The sequence below is a fragment of the Bubalus kerabau genome, chromosome 4, assembly GCF_029407905.1.
Source record: "Bubalus kerabau isolate K-KA32 ecotype Philippines breed swamp buffalo chromosome 4, PCC_UOA_SB_1v2, whole genome shotgun sequence".
Taxonomy (NCBI): domain Eukaryota; kingdom Metazoa; phylum Chordata; class Mammalia; order Artiodactyla; family Bovidae; genus Bubalus; species Bubalus kerabau.
Genome location: NC_073627.1, coordinates 136,465,157 through 136,491,308, shown reverse-complemented (window position 1 = coordinate 136,491,308; position 26,152 = coordinate 136,465,157). Strand labels below are relative to the sequence as shown.

At 46.9% G+C, this 26,152-nt stretch overlaps 1 protein-coding gene across 3 annotated transcripts in view; it reads left to right on the top strand.

Annotated features, from left to right (window-relative positions):
* The window catches only part of PEBP4 (phosphatidylethanolamine binding protein 4), a 218,372-nt gene that overhangs the window by 104,039 nt on the left and 88,181 nt on the right, over positions 1–26,152 (top strand). For 2 of the 3 annotated variants that reach the window (XR_008713726.1, XM_055578727.1), the window contains exon 4: positions 1,286–1,384. The exons of the other annotated variant lie outside the window; for it this stretch is intronic. Coding sequence is in view for 1 of the 2 variants with exons in the window: in XM_055578727.1 (XP_055434702.1) it covers positions 1,286–1,384 (99 nt within the window). In the remaining variant the exon portion in view is untranslated. The remainder of the gene's footprint in view (positions 1–1,285; positions 1,385–26,152) is intronic. 3 annotated transcript variants of the gene reach the window in all.

The following is a 26,152-nucleotide window of genomic DNA, read 5'->3' as shown; positions in this document are numbered from 1 at the left end:
GGCTTCCTGCCAACCATTCACTCTCCATCCAGCCACCAAGACTACTTTTGACAGTGTAAACCAGAGCATATCACTGTCCTGGCTAAAAAATACCCTCCAGTGGTTCTGCATTGCACTTGGAATAAAACCCCAGCCTCACCCAAGTCTGCAAAGCCTTCTGTGGCCGGAACCCCATCCATCTCTCCAACCCCGTCACTCTTCTGGCTTGCCTCTAGCCACGTGGCACTTTTTCTGTTGCTCAAACCCTCACTTATTCCCACCTGAAGGCCTTTTAGCGGTTGTTTCCCCTTCTTAGAAAGCTTACTCCCTCCACGTCATGTCCAACTCTGCAGGGTTAAGCAATGCATGCATTGCACAAGGGCCCCCAGGTGAGAAAGGGGGGCATGTTGTTGTTGTTGTTTAGTTGCTAAGTCATGTCTCACTTTTTCCTGACCCTATGGACTGTAGCCCACCAGGTTCCTCTGTCTATGGGATTTCCAGGCAACAATACTGGAGTGAGTTGCCATTTCCTTCTCCAGAGGATCTTCCCAACCCAGGGATCAAACCCGTGTCTGCTGTATTGGCAGGCGGATTCTTTATCACTGAGCCACCAGGGAAGCTCTTACTCCCTCCAACCTCACTCTATTTTATTTTGTTCATAGCACTAATCCCACGTTGGCATTTCCTTGGTTTTTGTCATTCAGTTTGTGTGTGTGTGTGTATGTGTGTGTGTCTTACCTAGAGTAAAATCTTCCTGAAAGTATGGGTCACACTGTCTTGTTCTCTGCTGAACTCCCAGTACCTAGAACAGCTTCTGGCCCATAACAGGTGTTCAGAAAATGTTTGTTGAAGGGATGAATGAATCTGAGCATTCCTTGCGATCGGTACAGCTCCTGACATGGATATACTAAGCTCACTTGTATTTGCTGAATTAATGGACAGGTTGCTCCAACTCCGTGTGTGAGCTTCTTGAGAATAGAAGCCCTATTTCCTTTGTTTCCTCCCCAGCTCCTGGCATGATGCTAGGGACTTCCAGGTGCTGGGTAAATATGCTTGCTTGCTTGATTCTTCTTCATAAAGGGAAAGCCAACTATTAAGCTGCCTACTTAATAGACCAGTTCTCTGAGAATCAGCATGTGACACAAGAGGAAAGTCATAAGAATAGGGCTGAATCAAGTAAGAAGCTCCAGGGGTGGGTCAGCCACTGTTGGCTGGAATTGAGGTAAAGTGAGTGTCTGCACCTTGTAGATTTCCTATCCGAATTCTAGCCACGACACTACACTTGTTTCTGGTGAATGTGTTACAGGATGCAGCCTACATCCTGGTGATGGTGGACCCTGATGCCCCCAGCAGGTCTTCTCCCAAAGCTCGATTCTGGAGACATTGGCTGGTGTCAGATATCAAGGTAAGCAGTGCCAGAAGGCACTTTCAGACTCAGCGGGCACTGGGGCCAGAAGATGGTCATTGTCAGCTCTCACTTGGGTTCTCAGCTCTCATTTGGGAAGGTCAGGGATCCTGCTGAGCCAGGACTTCTGTGTCAGGTCGCCCCCAGCACCCAGCTGTCACAGCCTTGTGCACGTTTTCTAATAATTTCAGAAAATATCCCCGGATCAGTGATACTTAGGTAAGCAGGTTCTCGGGATAAGTAGGGGTGGAGCCCCAGTTTGTACTGTTTTCCTGGTTTCTGTATTGTAAAGACTCCCATCGTCACCAGTTTCAAGTTACAGTGATTTCATAACTGAATCGCAAATTTTCGGAAACTGCAGCAATGGCCTCAGCACACCACTGCCAGGGGCCTGGCTTTAGGCGGCACCAGGTGATTCTGTGTGGTCCTCATGGCAGGGCACTCCTGCAGGATCTGCTCCTGACGGGCCAAGGGGCATGGAGGGGGCCTGGTGATCCATCTCTTTTTCTTCGTACGGAAACAAATGACCTTCCCTTATTTTCCCTTTTGTCATCAGCCATAATTAGAAAGGTGCTTGGCTCCGCCTTCCCAGAGTTGGTCTGAGGAACACAAATCCAGTGGCTTGTTAAAGGGGCATTAGATGAAAAAAACAAAACCAGAAAGGCTCTATTTCCAGGCAAGTTTTGGAGACTCTGGGTTAAACTGCATTAATCCCATTCCTCACTGAAGGGCTTTTTAGAGCTTTTAATATCCTAGTATGCATTATATAACATGCATCTATTTTCCCATCTCACTTGACTGTTGAATCTTTTGTTCACAAGCACGTGGCAATGCACTAGGGGAAAATCCACACCATCATCAGACATCCATGTATTTCTGCCTGGAAAGCCTGCCGATGGCGTTTGCATCACGTGTGCAAAGGCATCAGCCTCATAAGATGGTGAGAACCCAGACCTAGAAAGACTAAGTCTGGATCCAGCCTGGTTCCCAACTCAGTGATCTCCTCCATGTCATGGAGACCCTCAACGGCATTTCATCTTTATCCGTAAGATGGGAGCCATGTTAACTCTTCTGTAGAGTTGTCATGATCCTCCAATGAGAGCATGTACTAAGAGCAGTCTCTAAAACAGAGCACATACCACAAATATAGGGACTTCGTATTTTTCCTTCTAGAGCTGTGGGGCAGAGGAAGGGGTATCTGTCTGAACTAGCTGTTTACTCTCCTGGTCAAGGCAGGGCTTTTACAACCGCTGGAGTGGGGAGGTGGTGGGAGGGTTACCCTGGCAACCAACCTCTACCCAGTGACCACAGATCCTTCGCAGGATGCTCAGGGGGACAGCCAGTTCTCAGGGGCAGCCCCAGTGACAATCTGGGTAGTGGCTCCCTCCAGGGAGACTTGCAACAGCGGCTTCCAGAACAGAACACAAGCAGGGCTGAAGAAGGAGGGCAGAAGCAGTGCTCCCACACCCTCCCCTGGCCAAGCCCTGCTCTCCAAGAGCCTTGGAAACACCATAAACCTGTGAAAGGGAAGAGCAAGGGGAGATTCCTGCCATCAGGGGAGGGAGGGGAGCTGAGAGCACGAAAGGGAAAGATACTGGATCCTGCCGCAAACTAGAGCAGAGGCTTTGTGTACTCAGGACTCCCCAGCAGCCACGAGGGGGTGAAACTCTCAAGAAAAGACCATCACACTGGTCATCATATTTACAGTCTGACCCCATGCACAGGGCTGCCTCTAAGAAGGTTCTATGGGCAACTCTGAGGCCCGATTTCAGAAGCTGGAATGTAACAGAATGTGATCATGCATGCATGTTCAGTCGTGTCCAACTCTTTGCAACCCCATGGACTATAGTCCTCCAGTCTCCTCTCTCCATGATTCTCCAGGCAAGAATACTGGAGTGGGTTGCCATGTCCTCTTCCAGGGTATCTTCTAACCCAGGGATCAAACCCATGTCTCCTGCATCTCCTGCGTTGGTTCTTTATCCACTAAGCCACATTTCAGAGTAGAGGGCTCCTTGGGGTCATGAGGTTGCCTCTTTTCCAAGCCCGAAGTCTCCTCCTGCCCACTCCTCTCCCCCAGTACAGGACAGGACAGGACAGTTTTCTCACACCAGCCTTGTGGTGCAAATGTGGTTTCAGCCCTTACAGCCCAGCTTAGAAGCAGAACAGGTGGCAGGTGGCAGCTGGCCGGCGGGACCGCTAAGCCATAAAGCTTACCAGGGCCACCTGCCCGGGTACAGCCCTCAGCCCTCTCTCTCGGGCTGGAGGAAGCTTGGGTTTCCGCTGCATTGTCACCCACTTGCCCAGATGCAAGGGTCCAGCAGGAAGCAGCAGCTCTCCCCAGTTATGTCCACTCAGCCTGACCACCGGCCCCCGTGTTCCGCCAGCTGCACAGCTGGTATAAAAACCAGACTGGGGTAGGTCTCAGGCCGTGGATCTCAGCCAAAAGAAAAGAGGGCGCTGATCAAACTCAGAAGCACTTCCTGTGTGTTCCACTACAGCTGAGTCGGTCCCCAACATTAAAGCACATTTAGATCAGCTAGCAAGCTTGTTAAAATGCAGATTCCTGGGCACCCCTTGGGTCAGGGTGGAGGGAACAGGACATCCACACTCCGCAGGCATCCAGGAGGGGTTTAGCAGCTGGAAGGAAGACTGCAGAGCTCAGTGTCAGAATGCCCAGGTCCTTGTTAATATCACCCATTTGTGCAGCAATTTGCAAGTGAAAAGCTCTTTTAGAACTTCCTATTTGTTCAGTTCCTGGGTCAGGAAGATCCCCTGGAGGAGGAAATGCCGACCCACTCTGGTATTCTTGCCTGGAAAATCCCATGAACAGAGGAGCCTGTTGGACTACAGTCCATGGGGTCAAAAGCGTCAGATATGACTGAGCAACTAACACTTTCACTACTGTTTTTTTTCGTTGATCCTTTCAATCACTTTGTGAACCAGACATTATCCCCATTTTACAGATGGGGAAACAAAGGCTGCAGAGAGGAAATGATTCCAGTCTCTCAGCTATGAGTGGTAGAGATGGGTCTTCAATCCTGGTACCTCAGCTCCAAACCACCATCCTACATGGTCAGGGTTCACACCACATCTCTTGCATCAACTCCACTGTGGCCAAAGGCGTGTCACCATGCCCTCCCTATATAATGGGAAACATAATCTCTGTGGTTCCCTTGTCATCCTGGGGCTCTGTTTCTGGTTACGTTTTACAAGTGGATGCTTCCAGGGACCTTCCTGAGGGAATGCTGTCTTGGTAAATAAAACACTCCTGATAAGGATCTTGAACCCCATAAAGTAAACCCTATGTGTTATCATAACCCTCAATCACGAGTGGCGTCAGCAATAAGGCATGCCAAAAAGTCACTGCAGATACAGAAAGACAGTAGCTCTGTGATTCACAATGACCACAGAGGCAAACTTGGTGGCACCTAGGCTGGCCTCATTAATAGGGCATGAGTGTGTGCCAAGTCACTTCAGTCATGTCTGACTCTTTGTGACCCTGTGGACTGTAGCTTGCCAAGCTCCTGTGTCCATGGAATTCGCCTAGCAAGAACACTGGAGCGGGTTGCCATGCCCTCCTCCAGCGGATCCTCCTGACCCAGGCTGCATCTCTTATGTCTCCTGCATTGGCAGGCAAGTTCTTTACCACTAGCGCCTCCTGTGGGACTCAGACCTAATTAGGCGGTGGGCTGCACCATGGCCATGGGAGCCCCTCAGGAGAGAGAATTTTTTGGACTGTCTGTCCAGGTTGAAACAAGATATAAACCACTTCTTAGGAATATGTGAAATATCAGCAGCCCCTCCAATGAGAGGCTGATGGGATCTGGGACAGAGTAGGATAAAGCTTCAGTCCTTACAGAAAAACTAGGAGCTAGAGAGAAGTCCATCAGAAAGGACTAGGCATTCAGGGTACTCTTTGTTCATTCAACACATATGGATTGGCCATTATTTGCTATGGCCTAGGGTTTCATGGCGAGAAATCTGGAGCCAGACTTGTGGTTTGAATTTGAATCCACCAGTGTTAACTTTGTGATTTTTGTGTGGGGGCTGTGGTGCAGGGAGGCACATGTTCTTCAACCTGTGTTTTTACTTGCTCTCTTATAAAGTGGGGATCCTGAATGTTCCTACCTCACACTGTTGTTTGTTGCTCTTGTTTAGCCGCTAAGTCGTGTCTGACTCTTTTGCGACCTCATGGACTGTAGCCCGCCAGGCTCCTCTGTCCATAGGATTTCCTAGACAAGAATACTGGAGTGGGTTGCCATTTCCTTCTCCAGAGGACCTTCTCAACCCAGGGACGGGACCCACATCTCCTGCTTTGACAGGTAGATTCTTTACCCCTGAGCCACCAGGGAAGCCCCCACATTGTAAACGACAGGTTTACTTACTTAAGGGTGCTTAGAACAGGACCCAGAACTCTGTATAATATGTTGCTGTGAGGTTATCATGATTGCTCCAAGTCAGGCCCTATACTAGCCCTGGGGTTGCAAACGCAAACAAAACAGGGGGCCTCCCTGTCATCGGAGGGTTTCTACTCTAGAGAGACAGAGAAAGGAGGCTGCAGTGGGGTTACCAGGGCCTCCAGAAGTTGGCTGGGTTCAGAACTCCCTATACCTGTGGGTTCCCATTTGCTCAGGGACAACACTAGACTTTAGTCCCCAAACCTGGCCAGACCTGGGCAGGCAGGGACTGATACATAAAGTGCACTGTCTTTCTGAGTCCCCTGTTTGAAAAAGCTCTCATTGAGTGAAAAATATTTCCAACAGACTGTTGATACATAACATCCTTTCTCCTCCACAGTGCTACATCCCTAGCTTTTCCTTTAAGATGCTTTTAGTTCTAACTCAATCTAATTAATAATCTTTGTGCTCAAGCCTAATTAAGGTATTAATTAATTTGCATCATTCATTTCAGAAAGAAATGCTTATTGGTGGTTCATCTTCTATTTGTCTCCGAAATTAGTGCTCAGGGCTTTTCAGGCAGATACTTTCATTAGGTTTATTTTTATTGTTAATGGGAATATTGAACACAGGGAGATGGTATGTTAATACTTTCCACAAAGACTATCATGACTGGTGACAAAGAACACAAGAACAATTAAGGAGGCAAGGGTACCTTTCTTCTTCCAAAAGAGAAAATCTTCCTAGAAACTGTCAATGATTCTAAAATTTGTCCTGAAAATCTTTTTTGTTTTAAGAAAGAAAAGGAAACGGCAAGTTCATGTTTCCCTTTCATTCAGTGCCCTCAACCTTTGGCAGCTGTAAGTGCAAGCAATTCTGGGCTGAATTGAAAGGACTTTAAGGGTTCATTATTCTGTCTACATTTCTATAGAATCGGATTTTTCCATAATGAGAGGTGCTTTTTTTTTTTTTTTTTTTTAAGGACCTCTTAGTGTGTTTGGTGAATAAGATAAATGGGAAACCCAACAAACAGAGCTGGGATCATAGATAGCCCATTGCTTTCCAGTTAGGTGCTTAGGATGTGTCAGGACTCCTCTGTTGGAATTATTGGTCCAGCTCCTGAGAAATCTCAGGCAAGTTACTTGACCTCTCTGATACTGTGGCTTCTTGTCTGTAAAGCTGAAACAAATCCTTCCTCTTCAGGATAGAGACAGGAAAAGGAAAATTACATATGCAAAGAGGTGAAGCCTCCCTAGAGAAAGGCACTATATAAAGCGGCAGATTCATCTTTGTTCCTAATCAATTGAGCAGTAGATTCTGTAAAAAGTTTAATATATATATAATTATATAATCTAATTTTCTATATGCTCAGAAACCAGCTAATGGTAATAAAAAGAAGACGAATAAATGATCTCTATCAGGCCCTCAAGTTCAGGTGAAGAGGTCAAACCAAGAAAATAGGATTCATTCATTAGTTTCTTTATTTAGACCTATATTTTTAGTTCTGTTGCTACTATTTGTGCACTTGTCCATGTATGCTTTGCCCTGCCCCATGAGGGTCCATTTTAAGTAATAAACACCTGCAAAGCTTGGCTTATGCTCCCTACAAGCATGTCGGTTTGGATCTAGGAGCCCTAAAGAGCATTTGGTGATGCGGACAATGCAGAGGCCCTGGTTATAAACCAGATGTGTACATGGCCACCATGAGGGAGGCAAGAAAGAGCCTGCACTTTGGGGTCAGATGAACTGGGGGAGGCTCCAGACACTGCCACTTCTAGTTGGGAATCTCTGAGCTTCAGTTTCTCCGTCCTTAAAATGGGCATGACAATAATATCTATTTCCCAGTGTTTGATGAGTTTAAGTTTCATGACATAGAACAGAAGAGTAGGACCTCCATCAATGTGACTCTCTCCCCCACCACTCCCAACTTTGAGATCTGACCACAGCTGCTACTTATGATGTAGCAACTTCCCTTAGGCTGTTGGGCTCCTGGTTTGCAAAGTAAGAATTCTAGGCAACACCCCAACACACAAACCATGTGGTAAAAGCAGCTCATCCTTTCACCTCTCAGTCTAGATGGGTCCAGGCCCAGCCTGGAGGTACCAAACTGACCCAAGCTTGCTTTGGTGGAGGAAGTAATTGAGGGGAAGGATGTCTGTCCCATCATTCGTGTGCACTAAGTTGCTTCAGTTGTGTCCAACTCTTTGCGACCCCATGGACTGTAGCCCACCAAGCTCCTCTGTCCATGGAACCCTCTAGGCAAGCATACTGGAATGGGTTGCCATGCCCTCTTCCAGCAGATCTTCCTGACTCAGGGATTGAACCCGTGTCTCTTATGTCTCCTGCATCAGCAGATGGGTTCTTTACCACTAGTACCACCTGGGAAGCCCATCTGGTCATTCAGCCTCTGGGAATTGCCCTGTGACCCCCCTGGACCAGACCAGGGGCTCCTGGAGTCATCACAGACCACAGCCTGCATACGGGCCTTGGCTGCAAGCATCAGTCAGGGCTACGATGTGCCTCCCACGGGCAGGGCTACACTTCATCCCCAATACTTCCTACTTTCTATTTATCATTTTGTGTGCCTTGCAGCATGCAAGATCTTAGTTCCCCCACCAGGGATCATACCTGTGCCCCCTGCATTGCGAGGACAGTCTTAGCCACTGGACCACCAGAGAAGTTCCCCCACTTATATTTTTAACATGTCCCAGCACCCTTCACCATTTCCTTATCGTTCACCATCCCCACTTGGCTGTCATTGTCCCACCACAGGGAAGCCTCGCATCCCATTCAAAATAATTTAAATAAACTGTTGCTACAAAGTGGAATATTATCTTCTGATGAATGTTTTTAAAGCCCTTAAGGTTTTCATGGTAATTTGCGGTGTAAAATTATTTGGAGATAAGAGCCAAATTAACTCTCGGATGCCGAGGTCGCTGTGTCCTGTTATCCATGTGAGCACTGTTTAAATATAATCAGCCCTTAGACTAATGCAGTATAATTGTTCATTTGAAATAGCTTTTTTTACTCCATTCAATGAGTCATTAAAATATTCAAGGGATAATGCAGTGAATTGGAAATGAATTTATCATATTATCCCATACATACTGTAGTGCTTCAGGTAACTAAGGAGAAAGGGGGAGAGGGAGGGAGAGAGAACGTGACTACAATGTGCACAGGCAGGAAGGGGGCCAGGATAGGCAGGGATATGGGAAACAAAGCTTTTGGGGTGGTTTATGGCAAGTGTGTATAGAGAGGCTGACCAGGATGGGTGGCAAAAAAGGGAAACGCTGTCCTTTGAAGAGCTCACTGACTCTCTCTCTCTCTCTGCACTCTGAGAATCTGTGCTCCACCACAGCTCCGCTGTTAACTTATTTTTATCAAATATGTTTATATCAGAAAGTCGTTATGGAAACCAATTCTGCCATCCAGGAGAATTCCTGGATCAGGCAGAAAACTCTTTCTTTCTCTCCTTTTCTCTCTGTCTCTGTCTCTCTCTCGCACACACACACACACACACACACCCCACTCGTGCACACACACACATTTATAGACACCCCAAAGGGAACAGCAGTCTTGCTCATCCAATTCTGAACTCAGCTCTGACACAGTCAGAGGGTGGCACCCTGGCTCCCCTTCGTGGGCAGAGCTGTAAAGTGGTTGAGACTGAGACCAGCTGTCCAACCTCACCCCTTGCCCTGACCTTGGGAACCTGGGCTGTGGCTATAATTCCTCATGGTCCCCCAGACCCAGAACCCCCACCCCAAGCACATGCACTAAGGAGAGACAAGAGGGTGCCGGTGGCAATGTATTTGACGGGGCAGTTCTTCCTCAACCAAGGGAAGGTCCCATGGGTGTGTGTGGCTTGTACTGCACCTGGAATACCATCTTCTGTTCTGGTCACAGCATTTCAAGAATGACAGTGAGCAGCACATGAGCAAAGCAGCCAGAGGGACAAGGCTCTGTAGAAACCAGGAAAGCAGGGCTGGCTGGCCTGCCAGAACCCCCAAGGGCAGCCATGAGGACTGACTTTAAGGAGTCTTTAAAGATTTCTTTTAAAATTGGAAAAACTGTATTTGGAAAACAACAGGGAGGCCTGCTCTCCTCTTCTGGGGAGAATTAGAACCAGTGGGTAAAATTTACATGGACGTCAGTTTGGGCGCCATGTAAGAAAACACTTCCTAAGAATTTGAACTGCTTAAGAACTGAGCACATACTCCACAGAGGAGGGAGTACTTAGCATGGAAGGTACTTATTCACCAGTGACTCAGGAATGGTCCCCAGCACAGGAGGTAGACCAGATGATCGGTTAGATATACCCTTTGATATCTGTAGTGTTTCTACCTGTCATATTTCCCCTCCTGGCTATAGATACTCTTCTTAGAGCTTATACCCTTATATTAACAATGACAATAATAATTTTAAAAGGAAGAATAAATGGAAAGAGAAAAAAGAAAGAGAAGAGGAAGAATGAAAAGAAACAAAACATTTATACATTAGCGTGTTGTGCTGGGCACTGTGCTTCATGAATTTCTCATTTCATCCTCACAAAAGCCCCAGATGAAGGTAATCTAAACCAGAAAATTAAGATCTAGAGGGGTTAAGCAGTTGTCCAAGATCTAGCTGGTGAGCAACTGATTGGGATTTGAACCCAGAGCATGCATGTATAATCATGATGCCACAGTAGGTCTCCAGAGTTTAGGTAGATTCTACCCCTTGCTACCCATGCCCAACAAAGGTCCGTATAGTCAAAGATATGGTTTTTCCAGTAATCATGTATGCATGTGAGCATTGGACCATAAAGAAGACTGAGTGCTGAAGAATTGATGCGTTAGAATTGTGGTGCTGGAGAAGACTTTTGAGAGGCCCCTGGACAGCAAGGAAATCAAACCAGTCAACCCTAAAGGAAATCAACCCTAAATATTCCTTGGAAGGACTGATGCTGAAGCTGAAGCTCCAATACTTTGGCCACCTGATGCGAAGAGCCAACTCATTGGATAAGATTCTGATGCTGGGAAAGATTGAGGGCAGGAAGAGAAGGGTGTGACAGAGGATGAGATGGTTAGATAGCATCACTGACTCAATGGATATGAATTTTGAACAAACTCCAGGGGATAATGAAGGACAGGGGAGCCTGGTGTGCTGCAGTTCATGGGGTTGCAAAGAGTCGGACACAACTTAGCAACTGACTGAAGTGACCCAAGCCTGGATTCTGTGACAGCTTTTGTCAGGACCAGGTGTGGCCGCTGAGAGGAAGTGGTGCTGGTATGAAGGGTGCAATTTGAGCTTCCTGGCCTCCTGCCCTTTACCTCCATTCTTGGCCATGCCCACCTCAACCATAGTGCAGCCCTGACCTGGGCCTTAGAGCAGGGGCCTGGGAGGCAGCTTCTCCAACTTACTGTGAGCAAATGATTCCCTACCCTGAGTCTATTTCCTCAACTGTAAAAGAGGACATTAGCAAAAATTAAAAAAAAAAAAACAAAAATGAATTTCATAAGCCACATAGTTGTTGTTTAGTTGCTAAGTCATGTCCAACTCTTCTACAACCCGCTGGACTCTAGCCCACCAGTCTCCTCTGTCCATGGGATTTCCTAGGCAAGAATACTGGGTGGGCAGCCATTTCCTTCTCCAGGGGATCTTCCTGACCCAGGGATCAAACCCACATCTCCTGTATTGCAGGTGGATTCTTTACCATTGAGCCACCTGGGAAGCCCGAGACACATAGGCATGTTTGAAAAAAAAATCATTAAAAAAAAAAAAAAAGATGAATTCACTGGCATCAAACCACAAGAATGTTGTTGTCAAGACATAATGAGATAAAATGTGTAAAGTATCCAGCACCCAGCACTTAGATGCTACCTATTTGCTATTTCGCTACTCCTTCCATCTACTATCTCCCTAACTCCTCTACTGGAAGCTTAGAAAATTGAGCCTTTGATGGTAAGGAGCTTACATCACTCCCAAGAGGCAGGTCAGAGCCTGCCAGGAGAATGAGCTGCTCTCATGGTTACCACTTAAAAGACCCTAAGGGGAAAAGCCACCACAGACATAGAACTTAATCAGGAGGTGTTGGGACCAACTCTTTAACCTGCCCTGTGCTCAGCACTGCAGCTATTAAAAAATAATAATGTAAGACCTACAGATGATAGATAGATAATTTGATGAATAAACATTGGATGAATTTAAAATGTGTTTTTTCTGTTCCCCAGTTGGAAAGACAGGGCTAATGTGTAGGAAACAGAGAGTAGAACTCATGGGATATTAGCATCAACTCTAACTGGGCCCTTTAGATTCAGATGGCTTTGAGAGTTCAGATCGCTCTCCCCTCTGCAGTGACGTAACTCCTCCTCCTTCAAGGCTCAGCTCAAATGTCACCTCCACTGAAAGGCTCTCTCTGAGGCCTCCAGACTGAGTTAGTCAGTCCTGCCCTGAACTCCTACTACACTCAGTCAAACCTCTGTTAGTGTCTTTATCACATGGGTTTGTTATTATTTATGAGTCTCTTTTCTCTGTTAGACCACGAGTTCCTGGAGGGTAGAATTGTGTCTTATATCCTGAGCATTTAGCACAGTGCCGGGAACACAGAAGACCCTCAATCAGTGTTGAATGGATCAGTGAATGAAGGCATGAAGGGATGAATGGATAAAAGAATGAAGGAATGGATGGATGGATAGTGGCTGGGCAGGTAGAGGGATCGATGTATGAGGTGATAGTGCGTTGTGATGGCTTCACAATGGAGACAAGAGCTGTGCTGGGGCTTGAATTATGAGCAGGCCCAAAAAAGTCAAAGGATATGAGATTGTATTTCAAGAAGAGAAGAGAATAACTAAAAGTTCAGGCATGTGAATGGCGTAGAAAGAAGAATTATAAACATAGAATTAAAGGTCAAGACGGCTGAGTTAATTAAGGCCCCCTTTATCACCTCTCCCTGGGTGGTTATTGCAAAAGCCATCTAACTGAGCCACTTCCTGTAACCTCATCCCTTGCAAAAGTATCTCTCTGTCACACGAGTGTATGCTCCTCGGTTTTTGTCTCATCACAACAAAGATTTGGAGTGACGGACATTAAAGCCCCCTCGGCATGTCACAGTTCTGGGGTCTTGGATAGACAGTGTTATAGCTCTCAGGTCTCAACAGACCATGTTATAGCTCTTAGACAAATCAGTGTTACAGCCCAGTGTTACAGCTCTATTTTATCTAGAAGATAGGAAAATCCATCTTCGAGGCGTGAGGGCATGTCAATCCAAAGACGCGAAGAGAAGAGCACCCCAGCGCGTGGGGGAGAGAGAGAGAGAGCTAGCTTGGGCTCCTCTTTTTATATGTTTTTCTCTCCCTGGGCCTGTCCTATGTAAATTGGGCCAGCCAGGAGTGTTGTTTGTTTTACCTGAGGTCCTCACTCCGGTCCTCGGACCTTCCTTTGTTCTATTTTCACAGGCTTTTCCCTTCCTTGTCTTTTAGCCACCGCCATTTTGGACTCCTTTTCCCTATTCTACCTACCTAACACATCTTTCCTTCATGGGTTGATGTTTTCTAAAATTGAAATATGATCGTATTACTTCCCTAGTTGAAGCCTTCAGTGACTCCTCAGTATCTCAGGACAGACTCCTATATGGTCAGTATACTATATTGTTTATTTTTTAAATTTTATTGAAATATAGTTGATTTACAATGTTGTGTTAATTTCTGCTGTACAGCAAAGTGACTTGGTTTCATACACACACACACACACACACACACACACACATATATACACACAATCATTCTTTTTCATCTTCTTTTCAAATTTATTTTATTTTTTGCCCACATGACATATAGGATCTTAGTTCCCCAACCAGGGATCAAACCCATGTCCCCAGCAGTAGACGCCCAAAGTCTTAACCACTGGACTGCCAGGGAAGTCTTCTATTCATCTTCTTTTACATTATGGTTTAGCACAGGATGTTGAGTACAGTTCCCTATGCTATACATAGGACCTTGTTTATCCATCCTGTATACAACAGTTTGCTTCCTGGTCAGCATATTATTTAAAGCCTTTGGCTCTGGCCCTTCCTGCCCCATCAGCCCTGCATGGTGCTCCTGCCAAGTTGCATGTGGTGTCTCAAACCTTCTGTGAGTCTCAGGCCACTGTGGACCATTACTAGCTCTTGTCCCTCTCCCTGGGAAGCTGTTCTGCAATCTGAAAACACTTAGTTGCTTTATAGAAGTTAAGATCTCTAGATGAAGGACACCTTCAAGGTCCAGAAAAAGCTGAGACTTAGGATCACAGAGTCACTTCCAGAAATAGGAAAGGAAAATGTGGATTCCTGAATTTAAGATGGTGAGTGTAATATCCATCTGCATCAAAATTCCATAACAATTAAAAAGCAGATGGTCTGAGACAGCAGAGGAAGCATTGAACACTGTGAGTCTGCGTAAGATCACTGAAAACAAGTCACTCCTGACCACTCAGATGCCTTTGCTGATGAATGTACTGGTCCAATAGACCAGGAGAAGGTGCTAAGTAAGCGCAGCATAGCTTAATTGACCAAGGCTTTAGACCAAGTCAGTCATGGTAAACTGTGGGCAAGGAGAACAAATACAGCTTCAATTTATGACTATTGTGTTCAGTGGGTTTGTGACTTGTTAGCAAACCATTCCTGAAGTGACTAGTAGATTGTGCTTCCCTCTGTACAGCTACTGTCTGTAGCTCAGATGGTAAAGAGTCTGCCTGCAAAGCGTGAGACCCAGGTTTGATCTCTGGGTTGACTCCAGAGAAGATACCCTGGAGAAGGGAATGGCTAACCACTCCAGTATTCTTACCTGGAGAAATGCTGCTTCGATTTATGGCTATTGTGTTCAATGGGTTCAGGATTTAGTTAGCAAACCATTCCTAAAGAATGTTGACTAATAGATTCACACCAACCTCCAGGGCAGTCCCTAGTGACATGCCACAGGATTCTGCCAAAGGGCCTACCTTGTTCAATATCTATATAGATAGCACGCTCACTGAATAAAGGGCAACCAATAAGTTTCAAGGAATTGCTAACACGCGGAGTGACACAAAACAGTTAATTTTGGCAAATTTGGAAGGATGGGCCTGCAATGAAAAAAATTAAACTTAATAGAGATTAATCTCAAATTCTATATTTAGGTTCCAAATCAATTGCACAAACACCGAATGGGGAAGACTTGGCATAGCAGGAGTTCATGAAGGGAAAAGATCAGAGCACTTTTCATTAATTTTTAAGCTAATTTTAAGCTAATAATAGAATGTCAAACCATAATGCAGGAGTTAAGAAAGTTAATATAATCTTAGCTCCATCAATAGAAGTAGAGGTTTTTAGATGATTGAAGATTATAAATCCCTTTTTTCTGCATCAGTCAGACCACCTCTGCTCATTCATTCATTCAGCATGCGTTCAGCACATCTTAGGCCATAGGTTTCATTCAAGCACCACACATCAAATGTTTATAAAGTCAGATCCTTCCAGTGAGGAGTGCCGGTCTGGTGAGGGGAGCAGAGAAGTCAATCAATGATTACAGTACATAGTGGAGAGGGTTAGAATTAAGTTAAGTCCCAAGAACCATGGGAGAAGAGATGGTGCGCAAGGGGGAGGTCTCCACAGAGGAGGTGACCCTTGGACAGACCCTTAGACAGAGTAGAATCCACCAGGCGAGCAAGCGAGGAAAGGGCCTGTAGGCAGAGGGAACAGCAAGAAGGCCAGTGCAGCTGGAACATAGTGATCAGGGGGCATGCAGGGGAGATGAGCTCAGTGAGGGCAACCAGGAGGCTAGGGAGCATGGAGGCTCAGAACCCTGACCACTCACCCCTTAGAATCACCAGGCGGCAGTACCCAGACCAGCTAGGTCAGAACCTCTGGGAGTGAAGCCCAGGCATCAGCTTATTCGAGATTCCCAGGTGATGCAGATGATATGCATATGGGTAGCAGCAGAGGGAAAGAGGGGGTTGTCATTCAATGAGTACATGGTTTTAGTTATGCAAGATGACTCATTTCTAGGGATCTGCTGTACAACATCAATACTTTAAAATTTTGTTAAGAAGGTAGATCTCATGGTAAGTGCTCTTATCACCATAAGAAGAAAAAAGAGAGAGAGAGGAAGAGAAAAACGAAGGAAAGGAAGAAGGAAGGGAGGAAGGAAGGAAGGAAGGAGGACCTCCCTGGTGGCCCAGTGGTTAAGACTCAATGATTGCAATGCAAGGGGCGCTGGTTCAGTCCCTGGTCAGGGAACTAAAAGCCCACATGCCATGCAGCACAGAGGGGAGAGGGGAGCACACACACAAACACAAAGGAAGGAAGGAAGGAAGGAAGGAAGGAAGGAAGGAAGAAAGGAAGGGAAGATGCATGTGGGATTGACAACCACTGTTGTAGGGCCTGGTGTCCAGGCCTGGGCAGGGAGTTTGGTCCATGGGCTGTTGGCGGACTGTAAATAGAAGGATGAAAACTGTTTTGTGTTTTTAACAACCACTGCCTGCTGCTAGGGTGGTTACAAGAGTCCCTTTGCTCCTCTGGGAGGGACAAGAATGACATGTACCTGTGAAGGTACATGTACATGTGAAGGCTGTGGACCCAGAGAGGACAGCATTGGGTCTTTATTGATGCTTAGAGTCAACAGGACCTGCTGATGGATTCAAAGTGGCAGGTGAGAGCTCTTAGATCTGGAGCCTGAGTGAAGGGCCTTTACTTAGACGGGGAACACTGGAGGGTGGGGTATGTGGGTGGAAAACTGGAGGTGTATCCTGGGACTTCCCTGGTGGCTCAGATGGTAAAGAATCTGCCTGCCAATGCAGGAGACCCGGGTTCAATCCCTGGGTCGGGAAGATCCCCTGGCGTAGGAAATGGCAACTTGCTCTAGTATTCTTGCATGGAGAATCCCATGGATAGAGGAGCCTGGCAGGCTACAGTCCATGGAGGATACAGTTGTCTCCTAGACATGTTAATTCTGAGATGCTCTTTAGGTCTCTGAGTGCAAATTTCAAGTAGGAGATTGAAATGAGTCTGGAAGTTAGGAGAGATGCCCAGAGAGGAGGCCTGGCTTTGGAGGGATACTTCAGTTGGCAGAGGGTGGAGATTGACAGCCCTGGGGCTGAGAGGAGGGAGGCGATGCTGAAGAAGAAGCCATCTGCTGGGGACTGGGCAAGATCTTGGGTGTGACGGTCTCTTGGATGCTTCCTCCAGCTCTCAGCTACTGGGCTTTTATACATGAGTCTGACACCAGCCGGCCTGGAGCAGAGCATCACAGGAGGAGAGGAGACAGACAGCGAGGCCGGGGTGGGGGAATGCGGTAGGGGGCCGTGAGGAGTCTGTTCCACAAAGCAGGAGACTGGGCGACACTTTGGAGACAGTTTGGGACCAAGACTCAGAAGACCGGCATGCTAGTTCACTTGCTGGCTGGGAGATGTTGCTCCAGGGTCTGCCCGTCTTGTGGGTCTCAATTCTCTCATCTGCAGGATGAGATAGTTAGATGGGCAATAAGGACCAGCACAGGGAGGCTATGATTCCACACTTGATCCTCTAATCAGCAGTCCTCAACCTTCCTTTGTGTCAAAATGTTATTCACATGCCTCACACAGTCCCCTGGGCCTTCTCGCATGTAAAACAAGCTCCAAGTTCCTCGCAATTCCCAGGGCACTTGCCCTCCCAGTCAACAAGGTGTGGGAGATGGTAGCATCATTAGAAAGGGGATGTAGAAGCTGATCCCACTTATTTTAAAAGGTAAATCACTCACGGGAGCTTTCTCATTAGCAATGCCCACTTGGAACCTACTTCCCTGTGATTTATGACCCGAGGCTGGGATCCATGTCAGGTGGGTGTTGCAAACCTCAGCTGCACACCTTAGGGACCTGCGTGGGCTGGTGAGCAGGGCGGGGCCCGAGCAGCTCTGGTTGGGGCAAGTCAGCTAGTGGCCTGCTCCTGCTCCGGGAAGAGGATAGCCGTGGCAGGAGGCTAGCTGGTGGCGGGGGTGGGGGGCGGCACCTGCAGGAATCCAGGCCCCGGGGTGAGCCACGGGCCCTAAGCGGGGTCGGCGGGAGGGGAGGTGAGCCTGGTGCATGTTCCACAGCTCTTCTGCCAGCCTTGGGCCAGAAGGACATGGTGGAGTCGATGTGGTGAGATCAGAGGCTGAGGGGGCAGGAGAAAGCAAACCCCCTCCCTGCAGTGGGCTCTGTCACTTCCCAGAGATACGAAGAGGAGGAAACACAGTCCAGAATCCTGGGGAAGTCAAGCAGCTAAGCATTAGCTTTCTCCTTTCAAAGAGAGTGGAAGTCACTGTTTTCTTGTCTCGGTTTGATGAACAGATTCTGGGTGGCAGGAGTCACCATAGAAACAGGTGCTATCTTAAGCAAATGAGCCTTATTAACCTTAAGAGTGGTGGAGTTTTCACAAGATTGCACATATAGGGTAGGAGGGAGAGCGAGGTTTGGTGGGGGGAGGGCCACCGTGGCTGAGGAGCCAGGCTGCGGTGGCTCTGGGCGTGGATGCGGGTATGCACCTGTGGTCATGTGTGCATGCAATGTGGGTGCAGGCCTACATGTGCTTTTGCAAAACTGCCTCCCAGGGAGTGAGCTCAGGTTCTAGCTTTGCCCTAAGACATGAACACATTCCCCGACAGAAACCTCAGCCTCCTAGGGAACTGGCCTTAGGGGAGCAGAGGTCAGAGTCCTGCCTCAACCCTTGACTCTCTCGCTCAGTGCTGTTTGCCGTCCCTGCGTATCAGGGGCAGGTGCCTCCCTGAGGGCCCTCCAATGCAGGAGGCGGTCTGGTGCCACCGTGGGAGCCAGGAATACAGGCACGGGGTGGGTGGGCCTGGGACCCTAAGGCTGCTCTGGAATTCTGAGCCAATGAGACTACCCTTCATGAACCCCAATCTGTAAAAAGCAAAAAAAAAAAAAAACCCACACAGGTTTCCCTGATGGCTCAGCGGTAAAGAATCCTCCTGCCAAAGCAGGAAATATTGATTTGATCCCTGATCTGGGAAGATCCCACTTGCCTCAGTGCAACTGGGCCCACATGCCACAATTACTGAGCCTGTGCTCTAGAACCCGGGAGCCACAACTACTGAAACCCTCAAGCCCTAGAGCCCTTGCTCCGCAACGAGAGAAGCCACCGCAAGGAGAAGCCCAAGCACCACAACTAGAGAATAGCCCCGGCTTGCCGTGATGAAGACCCAGCAAAGCCAAAAATAAATAAATTGAAAAAAAAAAAGGCAAAAACACCACACACCTCACAGGGCTGACGAGAGGACCTGGGCTGATACAGAGCGTTTCCTCCAGCCCTCCTCCTCTGAGTGCGGACCTCCTCTCTGGGGTGAGGAAAGGGATGTTTCCCTCAGGCACAGCTGTGCCCTGGCGAAGGTTTTCCAAAGCCAAGGTTAATCTTTCCCAGCATCCTCTCATCATGTAAGTTTCTACTCCTACCTGCTGTGGTTTTAGGACAAAGAGCCTGCCCTCAGGGAGGTTACCATCTTTTGGTGGGAGGGGAAGGATTTTTAAACTAAGAAACACCACCAGGAAGTAGTGGATTGGGTAGAGGAAGAGCTATTTACTACTATTGTTATTGTTCACTCTTCGGGACACTGTGGACTGTAGCCCGATAAGCTCCTCTGTCCATCGAATTTTCCAGCAAGAACGCCATTTCCTCCTCCAGGGGATTTCCCCAACCCAGGGATTGAACTCATGTCTCCTGAATTGGCAGGCAGATTCTTTACCACTGTGTTACCTGGGAAGGCCAGAGAGAAAAGCTACAACAGCTCAAAGGGAAGGGGCAGCCCAAGAGGATGGGTGTGGGTTTGAAGGCCTAGTAGGACCCAGTAGCTAAGAGGAAATGTCCAAGAAAACAGAGTGTATATTCACCCCTGGAGGCAGACTCAGCCAAATTCTGGACCACTCCTACGGCGCGTGAAAGGTAAATAAGAAATTGGCACTCTCCCTCTGGATCCAGAGTCATGCATATTGGCTCCAGGAAGCTTGTCTGCTGCCCTCTGCAGCCCCGCCTTGGGCAGGACACTCAGCCAAACCCCGTCTGGCTCCAGCTCCAGGGAGTAAAGCTGAATCACCATCCCACGAGCTCTGAGGACCAGTAGGATGTCCCTTGAGGCCCTACTGCATGTAACCTGCAGGCACAGGATGGAGCCAGCCTGCCCAAGGACCATGCCCTCCTAAGGACAATTTTCCTCTGCCCAGAGGAGTAAAGGGTGCTGACACAGGTCTGAAGCTGGGGTGGCAGCCTGGAGGATGGACTGTTACCTGCTTTAGATTTCTTGATCTCCAGCGCTGGAAGGGCCCTCAGATTTATGTGGTCTTGCTTCTCCATTTTGGGCTTCCTGGGTGGCTCAGTGGTAAAGAATCCACCTGCAATGCAGGAGATGCAGGAGACTTGGGTTCAATCCTTGAGGCGGGAAGACCCCCTGGAGTAGGAAATTGCAACCCACTCCAGTATTCTTGCCTGGAGAATCCCATGGACAGAGGAGCCTGGTGGGCTACAGTCCATGGGGTCACACAGAGCTGACACAACTGAATCAACTTAGCAGGCACACAGTCTTCCATTTTACAGATGAAGAAGCTGAGGCCCAAAGTCATCTAAGCTCTATGTTGCAGAGTATGGACCAGAATTGGAGAGTCCCACCTTTTAGTCCCACTGCTCTTTCCTGTCACTGTCGCAAGCTTGCTGAATGAGAGAATATCAGCGCTGGAGATCAATGAGAGACTGGCAGTTGCCTAGGTGGTTGTGTTGGGTGACTAACCGAGTCCAGGAAAGGAGAAAGGGAAGCTTTACACTGCGATCCCAGCTCTCACAGCCTCTCTGTCTCAAAATTAAAGTTTGGCATTTTGTGAGCTTCACCTGGCCCCAGCCAAGGACCACAATTTTAGTAGTTCCAAAAACATTCTCTCAGTCCACCCGTCCCTTCCTCCCAAATTTTCTTCCCCATTGGCTTTGTTGTTCAGTCTTTGCAACCCCATGGACTGCAGTATGCTAGGCTTCCCTGTCCTTCATGATCTCCTGGAGTTTGCTCAAACTTAAACGTCCACTGAATCAGTGATGCCATTCAACCATCTCATCCTCTGTCACCCCCTTCTCCTCTTGCCCTCAATCTTTCCCAGCATCAGAGTCTTTTCCAATGAGTCAGCTCTTCACGTCAGGTGGAGAGGTACCTGAAATTCCTTAATAGCAGGGAAAGCATCATATCACAAACGAAGGTGAGGCTGAAAGGACTGCTTATACTGGGACTGACTTAAGGCTCAAACTCTAAGCGGCAGTAAAATATATATATATATATATATATATAAATCTGACTGGGCCACTTGGAAGAAAACAGAGCAGGAGGTCACTGGGCAGTGAAGGAAAATGAGGTAAGGGAGAGATGGAGCAGGAGGGAGAGTCAGAGGAAAGGAGGGGGATCTGAACCTGGTTGGGGATCCCCCACCAAAGACCATGCTATTTCCTCTGCACCGGCTGCCCAAACACGAGGGCTGTCCCCTTGCCTAGTGTTGTGGTTGTTTCCAAGATTTAATATATAGAACTGACTGAGTAATGATGTGGAAAGATCAATGCCATTAAAGGAAGTTTTATTACTCACAGTTCTCAAGAGAAGGGGGCATGCCTGGCCATGCAGGGCCACATGGGGAAGCACCAGTGTCAGTCAGGAGGCAGAAGGAGTGAAAGACAAGAATGGCCCAGGGCCTACACTGTGGTTTCTGCGGAAAGGAATGGGTAGGGAGGGTAGGCAAGTTTGAGCAGTTTTAGGATTGGAGAGTTTGAATACATCTCGGCAGGCTCTAGGCTATGGGGCTGGTCTTCAGTTGCCTGATACCTGGCCCTAGGGTCATTAGGACAAGAGAATATTGACTTGGTGTTGAAATTGAGATATAGGAAGTGGTTGGGGATATGGCCTTGGGGTTGGTTGGTTTGAAAGTGAACAGTGTATTTTCAAGCTAGTTGTTTGCTGTCCCTGGGAATCATGGAGCTAGTTGTAAAGAATCTATCTGTCAATACAGGAGACATAAGAGACGTGGGTTCAATCCCTGGGTCCAGAAGATCCAGTATTCTTGCCTGGAGAATCCCATGGCCAGAGGAGCCTGGAGGAGCTACAGTCCATGGGGTTGCACAGAGTCGGACACAACTGAAGCAACTTAGCACTCACAGAAATTGGCTAGCCCTGGAGGGGCAGTCTCCCCAGCATCAGCAAGCCCTCGGGATGTCAAAACATCACAAAATACAGAAAATGAAAGACATGATCAATACACCCCTCTTCTCTCCAAAAGCTGCTCTTTTTTAAAAGTTCTGCTCAAAATCCACCTTGTTCACCATGCTTCCCTTCGACTCCAAGACCCCTCCCTGTCTCTGGCCTCCCACGTAGTACTTGGTCTGTGCTGCACAACTGAGCGCCAGATCCCACGCTGTCTTGTTTCCTAGTGGTCCCAGGGCACGTGCCCTAGTTTCCCAGCCTCCGGGGAAGACTCTGCTTGCCCTCCCCCTGCCCTGGTACACATCTGGCCCTCGGCCCAGAGCACAGCCACTCTTCTCAGCTTCAGTCCTTCCCAGCTACCCTCCCAGCCGAGGTACACACACTCACCACCTCACCTTTCATGCTTTTATCCCTTGGCCAGGTTGTCATGCTACGCTGTACCATCCCACCCACGGACAGCAGCAAAGCTCTCTTCCTCTGGTCCTCTGACCACAGAGACCCTGCAGCCATCTGCCAACCACCTCCTCCAGCAAACACACACCCTCCACTGACTGCTACTCCTGCTCACCACTGGTGACATCCTCCCACCTTGAAACCTCTTTCTTCCCATCCTCCCCATGAGAAGGATCCTCTCCTTTCTCTGCTCCCAAACCAAAGCCTCCTCGATTTCCAAACCCTACTCAAAGCCCAGAATATCACCTCTGAATCACACTGAACTCCTTTCAACTAGTTCACTGACTTTGAGTAGAATCATTGATCTCCCTGGGCCTTGGTGCCCTCCCAGGTAAAATGAAGACGTGGCCAGCATGATCCCCTAGGTCCCTTCAAGCTCTTAACCATCTGGGGTACTGACATTTTTCACAGAGCCATTCCTTGATACATGGCAAGCATTTCTTCCTGGGACACATGTAGGCAAACAGGGCTCTTATGCCTAGAATGTCCTTTGCAAGGAGCAAAATCCAGAGAAAGCTTTCTCAGCTGCTTATTAATAACCAAACTGTCCATTGTTACAAGAGCTAGAGAATTCTGTTCAACTCAACCATGATTTACCGGGCTTGCCTTCTGAGTTCAGCTCTCTGCTGGGCATCCTGGAAGCTCTAAAAGAATAGGATTAAATTCCTACCCTCAAGGAACTCAAAACTCAATGGGGAGATTAATTACACATATGCACACCTACACATGCTTTTGGGAATTGCCAAGGGAACTGGGTGCGTTTATAGGTTAAAGAGCCAACTTGAGTCACTGCTTTAAATCCATACTTTAGATTTGCCAGTTCTTGACTCTAAATATCTGACAATAGGCTGATGTTCACATACATGTTCATATAAATATTGAGTGTCCACCATGGTGTGGGCACTGTAGTGACCACCTCAGGCTCAGAGATCACACCTTTGGGATTTGGCCAATATGTTTCCGATTTTAAATATTCCCACCTTCTTGCCCTCTTAACCATAAAAATGTCAGGAATTCTCACATTTCAGCACATAAACTGTATCTCCCTAGTGTGTGTGTGTATGTATGTGTGTGTGTGTATATACATATATACATACATATATATATGTATGTCAGTTCAGTTCAGTTCATTTGCTCAGTTGTGTCCGACTCTTTGCGACCTCATGGACTACAGCATGCCAGGTTTCCCTGTCTATCACCAATTCCCAGAGTCTACTCAAACTCATGTCTATCAAGTCAGTGATGCCATCCAACCCTCTCATCCTCTGACGTTCCCTTCTCCTCCCACCTTCAATCTTCCCCAGCATCGAGGTCTTTCCCAATGAGTCAGTTCTTCGCATCAGGTGGCCAAAGTATTGGAGTTTCAGCTTCAGCATCAGTGCTTCCAATGAATATTCAGAACTGATTTCCTTTAGGATGACTGTTTGGATCTCCTTGCAGTACAAGAGACTCTCACGAGTCTTCTCCAACACCACAGTTCAAAAACATCCGTTTTTTGGCGCTCAGCTTTCTTTATAGTCCAACTCTCACATCCACACTTGACTATAGGAAAAACCATAGCTTTGACTAGACGGACCTTTGTTGACAAAGTAATGTCTCTACTTTTTAATATGCTGTCTAGGTTGGTTATAACTTTTCTTCCAAGGAACAAACGTCTTTTAATTTCATGGCTGCAGTCACCACCTGCAGTGATTTTGGAGCCCAAAAAAATAAAGTCTGTCACTGTTTCCACTGTTTCCCCATCTATTTGCCATGAAGTGATGGGACCAGATGCCATGATCTTAGTTTTCTGAATGTTGAGTTTTAAGCCAATTTTTTTCACTCTCCTCTTTCACTTTCATCAAGAGGCTCTTTAGTTTTTCTTCGATTTCTGCCATAAGGGTGGTGTCATCTACATATCTGAGGTTATTGATATTTCTCCCGGCCATCTTGATTCCAGCTTGTGCTTCATCCAGCCCAGCATTTCTCGTGATGTATTCTGCATATAAGTTAAATAAGCAGAGTGACAATATACAGCCTTAACGTACTCCTTTTCCTATTTGGAACCAGTCTGCTGTTCCATGTCCAGTTCTAACTGTTGCTTCTTAACCTGCATACAGATTTCTCAGGGGGCAGGTCAAGTGGTCTGGTATTCCCATCTCTTTCAGAATTTTCCACAGTTTGTTGTGATCCACACAGTCAAGGCTTTGGCATAGTCAATAAAGCAAAAGTATATGTTTTTCTGGAACTCTCTTGATTTTTCTATGATCCAATGGAAGTTGTAAATTTGACCTCTGGTTCCTCTGCCTTTTCTAAATTCAGCTTGAACCTCTGTAAGTTCACAGTTCACGTATTGTTGAAGTCTGGCTTGGAGAATTTTGAGCATTACTTTACTAGCATTTGAGATGAGTGCAATTATGTGGTAGTTTGAACATTCTTTGGCATTGCCCTTCTTTGGGGTTGGAATGAAAACTGACCTTTTCCAGTTCTGTGGCCACTGCTGAGTTTTTCAAAATTGCTGGCATATTGAGTGCAGCACTTTCACAGCATCATCTTTTAGGGTTTGAAATAGCTCAACTGAAATTCCATCACCTCCACTAGCTTTGTTCATTGTGATGCTTCTTCAAGCCCACTTGACTTACCATTCCAGGATGTCTGGCTCTAGGTGAGTGATCACACCATCATGGTTATCTGTGTGGTTATATGTGTTATCATAATGAACATTATGAACAATATATATATATATATATAGTTTTATATCTGTATCTGTGTGCATGCTAAGTCACTTCAGTCATGTCCAACTCTGCAATCCTATGGGCTATAGCCCACCAGTCACCTCTGACCACGGGATTCTCCAGGCAAGAGTACTAGAGTGGGTTGCTGTGCCCTCCTCCGGGAGATCTTCCTCACCCAGGGATCAAACCCACATCTGTCTCCTGCACTTGCAGGTGGGTTCTTTACCATTAGTGCCACTTGGGAAGCCCATATCTATATCTATCTATCTATATCTGTGTTAGTATTTCTCTGTTCTCAAGATAGGAAAAGACTTTTTAACACATATTGCAAAAATGGAAGTGAAATAGTTGATCAATTTTGCCTCATAAAACCTTGAAGTCTCCATGAATCAAACTTCCTCAGACAGAATTAAAATGCAATCAACACATTAGAAAAATTGCGATATAGACAACGAAAGATTACTATCTTTAACTTATGAGTCACTTAAAAATCAGTAAGATAATACTGCAATTGTATGTTACTCATGAGCTGTTGGAAGGATTGAAAGAAACAAAGCAGTGTAGAAAGTACCCAGGGCAATGCCTGACACACCCTCAATAAATGACATACACTCAATAAATGTGAGCTGTTATTAGTTTATTTTGTAATAAACAGAAAAACTGGCAAAAGTACAGAAATAAAAAGGTCTTTAAAAAGAAACACAAAATAGACATATGACAAATGAAGATCTACACCAGAGTCAGAAATGCAAATGAGAACAAGAAAGTGTTGACCCCTCTCCCTCCCCCATACCAACTAAAGCCTTTATTCGGCAATATTTGGAATTCATTCCTTTTTAAAAATTAATAGTGATAATAATACCAGTGTCCTCTTACATAGTACTGATGAGAGTGTAAATTGTTTTTAAAAACTCTTTTGCAGGGTTATTTGCCAATGTGTATCAAACATCACATGTCTTTAAAATGTGCATAGCCTATGACCCAACAATGTCCTTCTAGAAATTTATACTAAGAAAATTGCAT